The sequence below is a fragment of the Scardinius erythrophthalmus genome, assembly GCF_964197995.2.
Source record: "Scardinius erythrophthalmus genome assembly, chromosome: 4".
Lineage (NCBI taxonomy): Eukaryota > Metazoa > Chordata > Actinopteri > Cypriniformes > Leuciscidae > Scardinius > Scardinius erythrophthalmus.
In genome coordinates, this window is record NC_138224.1 from 9,130,483 (window position 1) to 9,142,638 (window position 12,156).

The 12,156-nt window shown below is 35.4% G+C and overlaps 2 protein-coding genes across 2 annotated transcripts in view; one reads left to right on the forward strand and one right to left on the reverse strand.

The window, feature by feature from the left end:
* Window positions 1-12,156, reverse strand: part of LOC308689067 (uncharacterized protein) — a gene marked incomplete at both ends in the record, with an annotated part of 105,259 nt that overhangs the window by 34,781 nt on the left and 58,322 nt on the right. Inside the window, 5 exon segments of the mRNA XM_081362619.1 lie at window positions 4,302-4,448; window positions 4,549-4,580; window positions 11,357-11,419; window positions 11,624-11,686; window positions 12,018-12,086. Coding sequence (XP_081218745.1) covers window positions 4,302-4,448; window positions 4,549-4,580; window positions 11,357-11,419; window positions 11,624-11,686; window positions 12,018-12,086 — 374 coding nt within the window.
* LOC308689884 (EF-hand calcium-binding domain-containing protein 4B-like) lies at window positions 1,314-8,478 on the forward strand (the record flags this gene model as incomplete). The annotated part of the gene is made up of 15 exons (XM_081363967.1): window positions 1,314-1,832; window positions 2,540-2,651; window positions 2,776-2,917; window positions 3,004-3,150; window positions 3,647-3,737; window positions 4,081-4,176; window positions 4,281-4,468; window positions 4,557-4,628; window positions 4,700-4,745; window positions 5,761-5,852; window positions 5,945-6,428; window positions 6,653-6,787; window positions 7,738-7,823; window positions 8,067-8,283; window positions 8,398-8,478. Exons 1-15 carry the CDS (start codon window positions 1,629-1,631, stop codon window positions 8,476-8,478), a joined length of 2,193 nt encoding a protein of 730 aa, XP_081220093.1. The 5' UTR covers window positions 1,314-1,628.

Below are 12,156 nucleotides of genomic sequence, written 5' to 3' on the forward strand. Positions count from 1 at the left end.
GAAAGACAAAGACAAAAAGTTTAAGTCACTTCGTGGTGGACTGGCTCTCTGAATAATACTATTCAGGTGAACAGTATTATATATCAACTAATATTTACGATATTAAATCAACAAAACAGGACTCTCATCACTCCTGTTACTTTAACTCACTCCTGTTATTTTTCACATGAGTGACAGAACTGAAAGTAACAGGATTGAGTTAAGCAAAAAAGTTATCAAATACATGACATATGGCAACATAGCATACATGCTAATAGCATGAGGACACTGAACAAATAGTGACTTACCAAATTAAAATAAACAAATAACAACTAAGAAATAATTTAGGTAATAGAACAGTACGTTGAGATTGACCTTCACGGTCATATTTACAATTTTATAAAATATACAGAAATTAAAATTAGAGGACTTACTTATAGTCTTACCATTGCCTTCAGAAGATCCAGATGATGCAACTTCCTGTTGAAAATGTGCCTTGTGGAATGTTCCAAGTTTTTCAGAGGGGGGAATGTGTTAGGGGTAACAGGAGTGAAAACCCGGGGACACGACTAAAATGTGTATTTTATCTAAAATATTACATAAAATATTTTTTTCTCATAAAAAAACAAACATTTTAAAGCATAGATTATATATAAAGTCACACAAAAATGCAACAACAAAAAAAGATTTCTGAAGGATTTTAATAATTATATTTCATGGTAAAGTTTAGAGATTGGGGACATGCAACAAATGCTATTTTTTTAGTGTTCTATGTAGTTTTTATGAATGTTTTTAATTATACATTTTAAATTTGCAGTTAGCTTAAAGTGCGGGACTTTGCTTAATAATAAAATGTATCTTAGAGTACATTTTCATACATTTTTATACATATAATGTCGTAGGGACAGAAATGTGGAAGTTATTATTCGGTGCTCTGTAATCTTGATTATTTGGCCTTTTCAAATGAGTTTAGCATGTACATGATGATGGTTCATTCTAGAAGAAATGGAAATGGAAACATGTATCACTACATCCGCTCTCCACACTTCACTCATTTACTCGATTTATTAAGTTAATACACTTTTTTTTTCTTTTTTTTTTGGATAGACCTGGAAGAGTAACACTTGTAAGAGCTGTAAACACAGAGGATGTAAATAATAGCAGGGCGTGTCAACATTTATCTGTCTGTCAATCATGTAAAAGTTCATTTTAATTGGTTCTTGCTTAAATAAAAATACAGTATAAACTACTTGATACCCCCTCATTCAAACCTTTGCAAGTTCAACTTGAGTTGAGATCAAACAGGAAATTTCACCACTCTTCCTGTTCCCCTTGACATTGTGGTGGTGGGACATCAACGTAAAGTGACAGTTCTGCTCACCAATAACGTCAGCAGTGCCAGCGATGATGACTAAGACTAATCTGCATTTCACTTCTCAAAGTCTTAACATTCCTAAAGACGAAAAGGATTGCTGATGTGTTGCACTCTCTCTGTTTCTTTCAGCTGGGACTCACAGCAGGCATTCAGTACAAGACAATAAATGATGTTTCCTGAATTAATCAGCATAATTCCCTGTATTGGATCTAGCTTTGGATTGTACATGATCCTGAGCTGTTGAAGGACGGTCAAGGTAAGCAGCGCTGGAATCATGTCAGAGATCGGACACGTTAGAGACACACGGGTCACCAGCAGTGGCTCAGACCAGGATGAGAAGCAGCCGAAACCGCAGCCAAGGAAAAGTGTGAAGAAGAACGCAGGATGGGGACACATTGCTATGTTGGACAAAATAGAGGACTTCTTTCAGATCTGTGACAGCGAGGGGAAAGGCTTCATCACACGCACTGATATGAGGGTAAAGTAGGGGTCCTTAACTTTACAGCTCCTTCACCACTTGATATTTTCATTCTTTCATTATTATTATTTTTTATTTATTTATTTATTTACATCTGCCATACAGCTCTATATGTAAATGATGTTTTTGTATTTTTTAGCTTTCTATGGCACAATTTTTTTATTAAAATATTAAGGATGCATATGTTTCTGTTACAGTTCAGGCAAGGAAAGAGGAACTAAATTGTAGTAGTCTTTTATTTACAAAAATGAAAACAAAGATAATCCAAAACACTGGAATCATAGAAATAGATAAATATAACAGTTTTTGCTTCTAAAGACAACACAGGATAATTGAACTGAAGCCATCTGAGATCTTAAATACACAGGCTAAATGAGGAACCAAACAAGACACAGGTGAACATAATCAATTAACCAATGAGTAACCATAGTAACAAAGGACACGCAAACAGGAGCTAAACACAGGAAGGAAACACAGAAACCAAAGGAAACACAACATAAGAGTCCACAAACAGAACATAACCATAACAGTTGCATTATTTTCCCTCCTGTTTAAAAGGATTTGTTATTTATAATGTTCTATTAGTACAAAGGGTTCGGGCATTAGGCTATTAGAATATCTAGATGGCTGAAAATAGTGTTAATGATGTCATTTTTCCATCTGTTTCTTGAGTATTTAATCATATACCATCATTCACTCTATCTTAGAGGCTACACAAAGAATTGCCACTCACTGCTGAGGAACTCGAGAACGTTTTTGACTCACTAGACCTTGACAAAAATGGATACCTGACCATGGGAGAGTTTTCCTCTGGATTCAGTGAGTTTATGATCATCTCCTTCCAGTCAAGAGGATCTATTTAAAAATCATTTGTTATTTGGTACATATTTATAGCACAGCAAATTATACACTTTTACAAGGTGTATCTGTAACTGTTCCTCAGGTAACTTTCTTTATGGACGAAGAGTTTCCAAGACTGAGGAACTAATGAATACACCCTCTCAGAGCTCAGGGGATGAAGATGATGAAGAGAGACATTTTAGCGTGTTGATGGAGAGCTTGGGTGCTAGCAATGTGTTTGAGGAGTCAGTACTGATGTTTTGCCTCTGCATTGCTATAAAACATTAGCTTTATATTGCTACAAGCAGTAACAGTTCTCTCTTCACTTCAGCCCGAGTGAGGTTCGCTGCCTGTGGACTCGGCTCAGGAAGGATGAGCCTCACCTCTTGTCCAACTTTGAAGAGTTCCTGGCCCGTGTCACATATCAAATCAAAGAGGCACAACAAGAGAGGAAGGAGATGGAGAGCACCCTCAGAAGGTGACATGATGATTCTTTAAGCAACATGAAATGAGAATGAACTTAGAGCAGTGCCATCTAAAGTCGTCCATGTTTAAGAGCCAATAATCTGCTTTGTTTTCTTAATTTCCTCCCATGTTACTTGTGAATAATCCCCGTTTAGAGGCTTAATGTAATTCCCTATAGAATGCTGTTTTATCCCAGTCCAGTGACCACCAAGCTGAGGAGTTACCCAGGTTTTTACAGTACTTCTGGTGGGAATAAAATGTATTTTGATCAAATCTAGGTCAGAATGATGTGATTTGCAACATGCATTGTTTAAAGATACACATTAAATCTTATGATCCTTTAATTATTACCTAACGGGATGTGCAGGACTGAGCTAGTGTTTTGGAATGTAAATACTGTGAGAATTTGGAAAAAATTATATAATATGAAAGACTTGTTTGTGTTTTATCTTTTGATTGTATTAGGCTAAATGCATGTTTTAACATTGAACGCCATTGTCATTGCACAGGAAAGCAGCCACACATGACAACGAAATTCGCAGATTATATGAGGAAATGGAGCAACAGATCATTAATGAAAAAGATCAAGCAATTCTGAAGGTAAAAACACTCTTTTGAACGGTTGCATGTGCTTTTACACTATACAGTTGAAGATTTTTTTAAAGAGAAATTAATACTTTTATTCAGCAAGGATGCATTAAATTAATCAAACATGTCAGTCAGTAAAGACATTTGAACTTTCTAGAATTCAGAAAAAAAATGTATCACAGTTTCCACAAAAATATTAAGCAACACAACTGTTTTCAACATTGATAATAATAAGAAATGTTTCTTGAGCAGCAAATCAGCATATTAAAATGATTTCTGAAGGATCATGTGACTCTGAAGACAATTCAGCTTCATACATTTCAGTTATTTCTAATTGTAATTGACTCTCTTCCAGGACTCTGAAAATCTGCAGTTGCGCAGTCAGGACCTCCAGCAGCGGCTCCGTAGTAAAGAACAGGATTTGGAGCAGCTTTTCCAAAAACAAAGGAGGGTGAGTGCCACAAATGAACAGGCAGAATCATACAAAATCTTATACTTTTGTGGCACTCACGCCTTTTTCAACTCACAGCTTTTTGATATCATTTTTTTTTTCAGTTAGAGCGCCAATGCCGTGACCTTCACAGCGAACAACAGGAGAGTCGACTGGAGAATGTTAAACTGAAAATGAGCAATGAGGAGTTGTGTCGTGAACTTGAGCACACCTGTCAGGAGCTGGAGTTGGCTCAGGAGCAGCTGGGCGTTCTGCAGGAGCAGGCCTCTCGACTACAGCAGGAGAGAGAGATGTCAGTCTGTGCGTTTATTACGTACACACACAAATCCCACCAGTATCTTTGTGTCTCTCATACACACACATGCTTTTTACCCTCACAGGGAGATGTACAGAATCACAGAAGGCTTGCAGAGAGAAAAACACAGCTTGATGAAGCAGTTAGATCTACTCAGGTGAGCTTGGCACATCCTCACATATACATAGACAAACAACAAAAATCTAAAATTAAATGTTGTTCTTTTAGAGAAATGAATAAACATCTACGAGATGAGCGAGACATTAGCTTTCTGGTAAGTTTAACAATTTTTAAATCAAAATTTTTTTTTTTTTTTACATTTTAATTTTAGTTACTTTTTTGTAATTTGGTTGTACGTTTTTGTAATTTTTATTAGAAAATATAAATTAATTATATATATATTTAGTTTTTAGTAATTTTAGTTTAGTTTTAGTTTAATACTTTAGTAACTAACAGGAATGTTGCCATAGCAGCACATTAAAAATCATTTTAAATTTAACTTCTGTTTTATTTCAATTAACGTAAATGTTTTTCAAAATATTTTTAGTTTAATTAATGATAACAACACTTATTTATGCTTCTCATGATCTTAGAAACATTTTGTTCTAAAGCTTAGACATTCTAAATTAATTTAGCAGACATATAATTATGCCTACATATATGTATTCTCTATGAAACGAAAATTTTATTTTAATTATTTTTGTGTGTAAGTTTGTGTCAGTTAACATTTATTTTATTTCAATGAACGTAAATGTTTTTAAAATATATATATTTTTATTTGATGACAACAACTTTCCTTAATTTATTATTTATGCTTCTCATAATTTTTTCCCCTAAAGCTTAGACACTAGAAATGTATTTTATTTCAATTAATGTAAATGTTTTTAAAATATTTTTAGTTGATGACAACAACTTTCCTTGATGATTTATGATTTATGTTTCTCATCATTTTTCCCTAAAGCTTACACACTAGAAATAAACTGAATAATTTGTGTGTGTGTGTGTGTGTGTGTGTGTATAATATTTTATTTAATTGTTTATATTTTATTTTAATGTTTTACTTTGGTTTAGTTTAAAAAAGCTCAAATAAGACAGCTTGGGCATTTTTTTGGTCACATAATAATTCCCATATTTGTGTGTGTGTGTGTGTGTGTTTTCATTGTTTTGATGACTTACTGTTTTTCTAGAATGTGGAAAATATTAATAATCGAAAATGAGTGGGTGTGTCACAACTTTTGACTAATAAGAGCAATTGAAAAAACAGAATATCTCCTTGTAATTTACAACAGAAACGCAGCAATTCCATGAAGAAATCCTCACGCAAGCACAGACTGAGCGCAGCTTCAATAAAATACACTGAGAGGAAACCATCTGTCAAAAAGTGAGACATCTTCACATATTCTCATGTGAATACCTACGTACATGATTTAATAACATGGAAACATTTCCTCTCACCTCTCACTGTCACTTCAGAGAAGTTGACGAGGAGGAAGTGACTCAGCGCTCTAACAGGAAGACCAACTCTTTAGCAAACAGTCAACGTTCACCCTTCAGCGCAGGGGATGATGGGAAGCCGGAGGTGGATGTGCAATCTCAGAAGGTGTTTGGGGACTCAGACGGTGTAAATGACAGGGGGGATGTGGAGGATGCGCCACCGGATGGTTGGCCTCTACGCAGAGTCATATCCATCGAGGAGGACCACCTCCCCCACCTGTTACAAGGAGACCCTCACCTTCTTCTGCATCAGCTCAGTGAGGAAGAAGAGGAGCGCGCCAGAGAGGAAGAAGGTCAGGGGGATCTAGAGACGAGCTCCCTCTACCCGTCCAATGCGTCTCTGGCCTCTGCTGACTCTCCACCACCAGTTAGGGTGAAGAAGCCGTCTAAGAAGAAATGGATCAGAGGAAACATGCCCTCATCTGCACGGGGTCAGCCTGTCGGGAAGGAGACCCACCAGCAGGTCAGTGACGGGGACATATCATAGAGTACCTCATTTCATATGCATTTACATATTAAAGAACAGTTGCAAAATAATTACAAGTGCAAAGTGCAAGAGACTTTAATACACTTTACATGGGCCATAGTCTTGAAGTCCATATATTATGTTATTTAGTGTTTTTTTACTATGTGCACTCAACACAAGCTGTTAGCTTTAAAGATGTCACTGTGTATTTTTGGCTACAGGGTCCTGCAGAAGGTGCTGCCGCATCTCCTCAACGCCTCTTTAAGGTCATTCTGGTGGGAAACTCCAGCGTTGGTAAAACCGCACTGCTGAGACGCTTCTGTGATGGACAGTTTCATTCTGCCACCTCAGCCACTGTGGGTAAGTTGCTCTCCCGCTCCATGTGCAATTTACAATTTAACTTCGCACAAGGTAGTGAGTGGACAGGTCAGTTCAAGTAGGTTTAACAGAAGACTTTGCAATGAGGGATTTTCAGTGAGTGCAAATTGGTTGCCCTTTTACTGGAGTTTACCTTATTGAATCAGAAGGATGAATTAAAATAAACTACATTTATTTTGTTTATGATTTATATGGCTCTCGAAACTGATTTACCAAGTCTGTGCATTATTATTGTACATACATAGTATCACTCCTTAAAGGCGTTTCAGTGCATTGGGTTTGAGTTTGTGTGTGTTAATGAAAGCCTACTATGCTATATCTGATGGATTTCTTAAAGCAGGCACCATCACATGAAAGAGCTTGGGAAGTCACACTCCCTGCATTTAAACCCTGCCACACATTGCACAGCAGATTATGTCAAACACCATCAGTTCACTTGATTCAAAGTCTCTAGCCTTTCACCCCTGGACTCTAGTGGCCCATAAACTTGGACGCTTAAATTCATTGTATCAGTTACAAGTAAACCAAAATGGCAATTAACGCTGGACTTTTCTTAGCCAGATTAGTTACTTTCAACCAGCTGTTCCCAAGTTAATTTTTTAGTGAATGTTATTTTTACTTGGTTTGATATTTTGCTTTATAATTCAATGACATTCATTAGCATGTGGCTAAAGTGTTCAAAACGCCTGTATATTCCACACAGAAACATTACTCAACAGTGACCTCTAGTGGCCATTATCCCTCACTGCAGGAATGGTTTGCTGTCAGTTTTGATTTCATAAAGGAACATGATTTCACCCGTATTTTTTATGCCTTTATTTTGTTGTGTAACTTGTGTATATTTTTATTTAGCTTTATTTGTGTAGTGCACATTTATAACTTAAATTGTGCTGTGCTGTACAGGCATTGACTATAGTGTGCGGACCGTATTTTTTTACAGTCTATGGTGCGGACACTGAATTTGGGGGACAGTCACGTTGCTCTTCAGCTATGGGACACTGCAGGCCAAGAAAGGTGAGGTCCTGATACGACATGCAGGATAGAGTTTTGCATTTATATCTTCTTATTTAGGACATTTACATTCACTTTCAGTTTGAATGCTTCATTTTTGTTCCCCAGACTGTGCTGTAATCCTTTTAAGCATCTCTAAAAAGCTTGTTGTCTAGAGTAATCTATTGCGCAACCGAACCATGAACTCACTTGTCACTGATGATAAACATCCAGCGTGAAAAAACACAATGTCACTGTGCCCTGCAGGTATCGCAGCATTACCAAGCAGTTTTTCCGCAAGGCAGATGGCGTGGTGGTCATCTACGACATCACAATGGAGGACAGTTTCAGATCAGTCCGCCCCTGGCTGACCAGCATACAGGAGGCCGTAGGCGACCCTATCCCTGTCATGCTCCTGGGAAACAAATCTGACCAGGAGAATGAGCGAGAAGTGCAGACAAAGGAGGCTGATATGCTTGCAGAGGTGTGCTCTCTCTCACACAGCATATCCTACAATATTTACATCATATGCTTTGCTTTCACGAGTCTACATCATATATCCAACACATTATGCACAGATGTTTGTTATATTTGGTAGGAAACAAACCTGATGTTCTACGAGTGCAGTGCTTATACTGGAGCTAATGTGTTGGAGGCCATGATACATCTGGCCAGGTAAGAACTGAAAAACACATGAATGCAACGTTACCAAACGTATTAAGTTTAGCTGTGATCTTTGTAACACCTCACCCAGAGGGTGCAACCCACAAAAAAGAGACATTTATAAAACTGTGAGACAGCTAGCTGTCTGCAAACATTATCAGATCAGATGTGAATGTTGAGATCACATGACCAGCCCAATACTACTAAATACTACACAGTAACCCCACTATAATCACACTTTCAGCTGTCGAACAAATTAAAAATGGTTACATTTAAATGAAAGTTAAATTTATGTAAGTGTTCATTAATGATAATAAATATCAAAGTTGCATTTACAGAATCCAATAAAATATAAATAATTTTCTTAATATTTTTGGCTGTGCTCCCATTTTTTATTTATTCGACAGCTATATCTATCTATATATCTATCTATCTATATCTAGATAGATATAGATATAGATATAGATAGATATAAAATAAGAAGACTTTTATGTTAAAGAACACTGATGTTTTTGCAGAGATGGAGATATTTTAATGAAATCTGAGCGATTTCTTTCCCTCCATTGACACTCCAAGCAATTACTACTTTGATGCTACAAAAAGATCATAAAGAGATTGTAAAACTATAGTTCGAATTTTCGGAAGAAAAAATTATATGATGAATGGATTTAATTTAGGATTTTATTCACATATAAACATTCAGCAACTCACACATCAGTTGTGGTAAACTGCAGCTCAAACATGCGAGAAATAAATAATGAGGTTCATTCTGGTGTTACGCAGCACGTTTGAGCTTCAGCAAGAACCAATGAGGTTTGTTCTCGCGCGTCAAGCAGGATCTGTTGAGCTTCTGTTTATGTTCACTGATCAGTGTTTATATGTGACCCTGGACCACAAAACCAGTCACATGGGTCAATTTTTTTAAAATTGAGATTTATACATCATCTAAAAGCTGAATAAATAAGCTTTCCATCAATGTATGGTTTGTTAGGAATATTTGGCCGAGATACAACTAAATCTGGAATCTGAGGGAGCAAAAAAAATCAAAACATTGAGAAAGTCGTCTTTAAAGTTGTCCATTTATTTTCGCTATTTTGCTGCATTCATTCACTCAAATGTTTTATATATTTACAGTTGAAGATTTACAAATTATATTCATGGAACATTATCTTTACTTAAAATCCTAATCATTTTTGGCATAAAAGAAAAATCGATAATTTTGACTGACAATGTATTGTTGGCTTTTGCCACAAATATACTCGTGCTACTTGTGACTGGTTTTGTGATCCAGGGTCACATATGTGAATAAAAGCCTAAATTCAATGTGTTCGTCATATACAATGATCATGTCTTGGTAGTTGCGTGGACTGTCAATGGAAGGACAAGAATTTCTCATATTTCTTTTAAAATATCTTCATTTGTATTTTGAAGATAAACGAAAGTCTTGCAGGTTTGGAACGGACATGAGGGTGAGTAATTGATGCCATTTTTTTTAATTTTTGGATAAACAAATAAGCCTTTAAGGCAGATCCATTATGTCATGTACATATACACATTTTCACCACCCTTACATTCTTTGCCTAAATGATTGACACATGTTTAATTATGTGTGTCTCTGTAGGAATTCTTGAAAGATAAATCTCAGCGTGAGGAGGCTCTCAAGAAATACAAGGAGAAGAAAATAGCAACATATCAGCTGTTGAAGAGAAAAACCAAGAAGGGTCAGCCCAACCTCAACCTGCAGATGGAGCTATTGCTGCAAAAGATTCAAGCGCAGCGCAAATAACTCACATCAGACTTACAAACTGTTTCAAGTTGTTTAAAGCATTTTAAACCAAAAATGCACCATCACACAATAAAATGTGCAGTTTGGGTGAGTGTTTTTTATTTTTTTACATAATGTGTATAACTGTGTCTTTACAGTAATCTTTTTTTTAAATAAAAGGTTAAATTATGCTCTACTTAAGTTAATTCAAGCTGACGGTACACAAGAAATACTATTACTAAATACTATGGCAGTAAATTTATGGAAAAATGTGATGCCTTATAATAATTTATTAAGTGGTAAATCCATTTTGATAAATCAAATCCAGCTGAACTGTCTAACTGTTTTTTTGTTTTCTCATTTCCTCTAACTGCTTTTTAAATATATATATATATATATATATATATATAATTTGTGACAAACGTAATGAATAAATGGTATCTTTTGTTTATTAGGCAAAATATTGATATCAAAATAAAAAATAATAGGCCAAATATTAAAATACAAGCAGCAAAATACAAATTTATTGCAATGCATGTAAAATGTGATGTCTAATAATAATTTATTGAGTGGTAAATCCCTTTTATCATTATTTAGGTAGATAATGCTGTCCGCAGCTGAACTGCTTAACCGTTTTTTCAACAACTTTAAATGTTTATAGTGTTTTGCATAATTTTCTCATTTCCTCTAACTGCTTTTTAAAATATATAGTGACAAATGTAATGAATAAATGGTATCTTTTGTTTATTAGGTAAAAAAATATTGATATCAAAATAAAAAATAATCGGCCAAATAATAAAATACAAATACTACAAAATGTGTTACAATGCATGTAACCTGTTATAGAAAAATATTTCAGATAACAAAAACATGAATCATTAACAGCAGTTTAAGAAACGCCCATATCTCCAGGAACTGTAATATGATTGGATGAAGAGGCAGTGGGTGTGGTCAGTTAGTCATATGGCTCCTCCTTTATTTGACTCCTCCTCCACATCATCATAGTCTGTTTTTAAAATCAAAAGCAAACTGATAATTTTCATTGTAATATTTACATCAAGATGTAGTTTAAATGAGAAACATAACAAATAAGAACAGATATAGGTTATAGAAATGTTCAATTACCTACCCAACAGGTTCCTCTCATCTTCACTGCTGTTCTTCACATCATCATACTCCTCCTGATCTCCCTCTGATTCACATGTGAAATAAAAACCTCACATTGTAGTTTGTAAATCAGCTTGTGTCATTAATGATGTCATTGATCTCTTTCACCTCATGACTGTCTGAGATTATTAGATTTACTCCTGATAAAGTCGTGATGATTCATTAATGGTAGAAATGTTCAATATTAGTGGGTGAAGGTGATCATGAAATGCAGTTCTGTGTGACTCACCTTTTACATCTCGAAAGATCTGTCCATTAATGATGACATCATCATAATGCTCTGGTGTGTCCACTACACATGAACATATAGACAGAACAAACATTGCATCATATCTTATCTTACAATGTAATGGGATTAATACATAATATTATAAATCACTGTAAAAGGATTATGGTAAATACACCAATAACAATAAAAAGTAAACACCATTTTTGATAGAGTTCTGTCCACTTGTCATGACATCATCATAGCTCTCAGGTGTGTATTCTGTAAATTTAACATGAGACAATTTTCACCGTGAAAATTATGTATATATAGAGAGAGAGAGAGAGAGAGAGAGAGATCTGAATATATTTTAAATGTTTCTTCCTATTATAGAATAACCGAACGACACCTGTCTCACGATCTGGTTTCAGTCCATCAGTGATGACATCATCATAGTATCCCGGTGTGATTTCCTTCATCATCTCTTCTGCATCAAAACATGTATAATTTGGGCATTTTTTATATTTTGGGAAACAAAATAAAAGTAAAATATACTG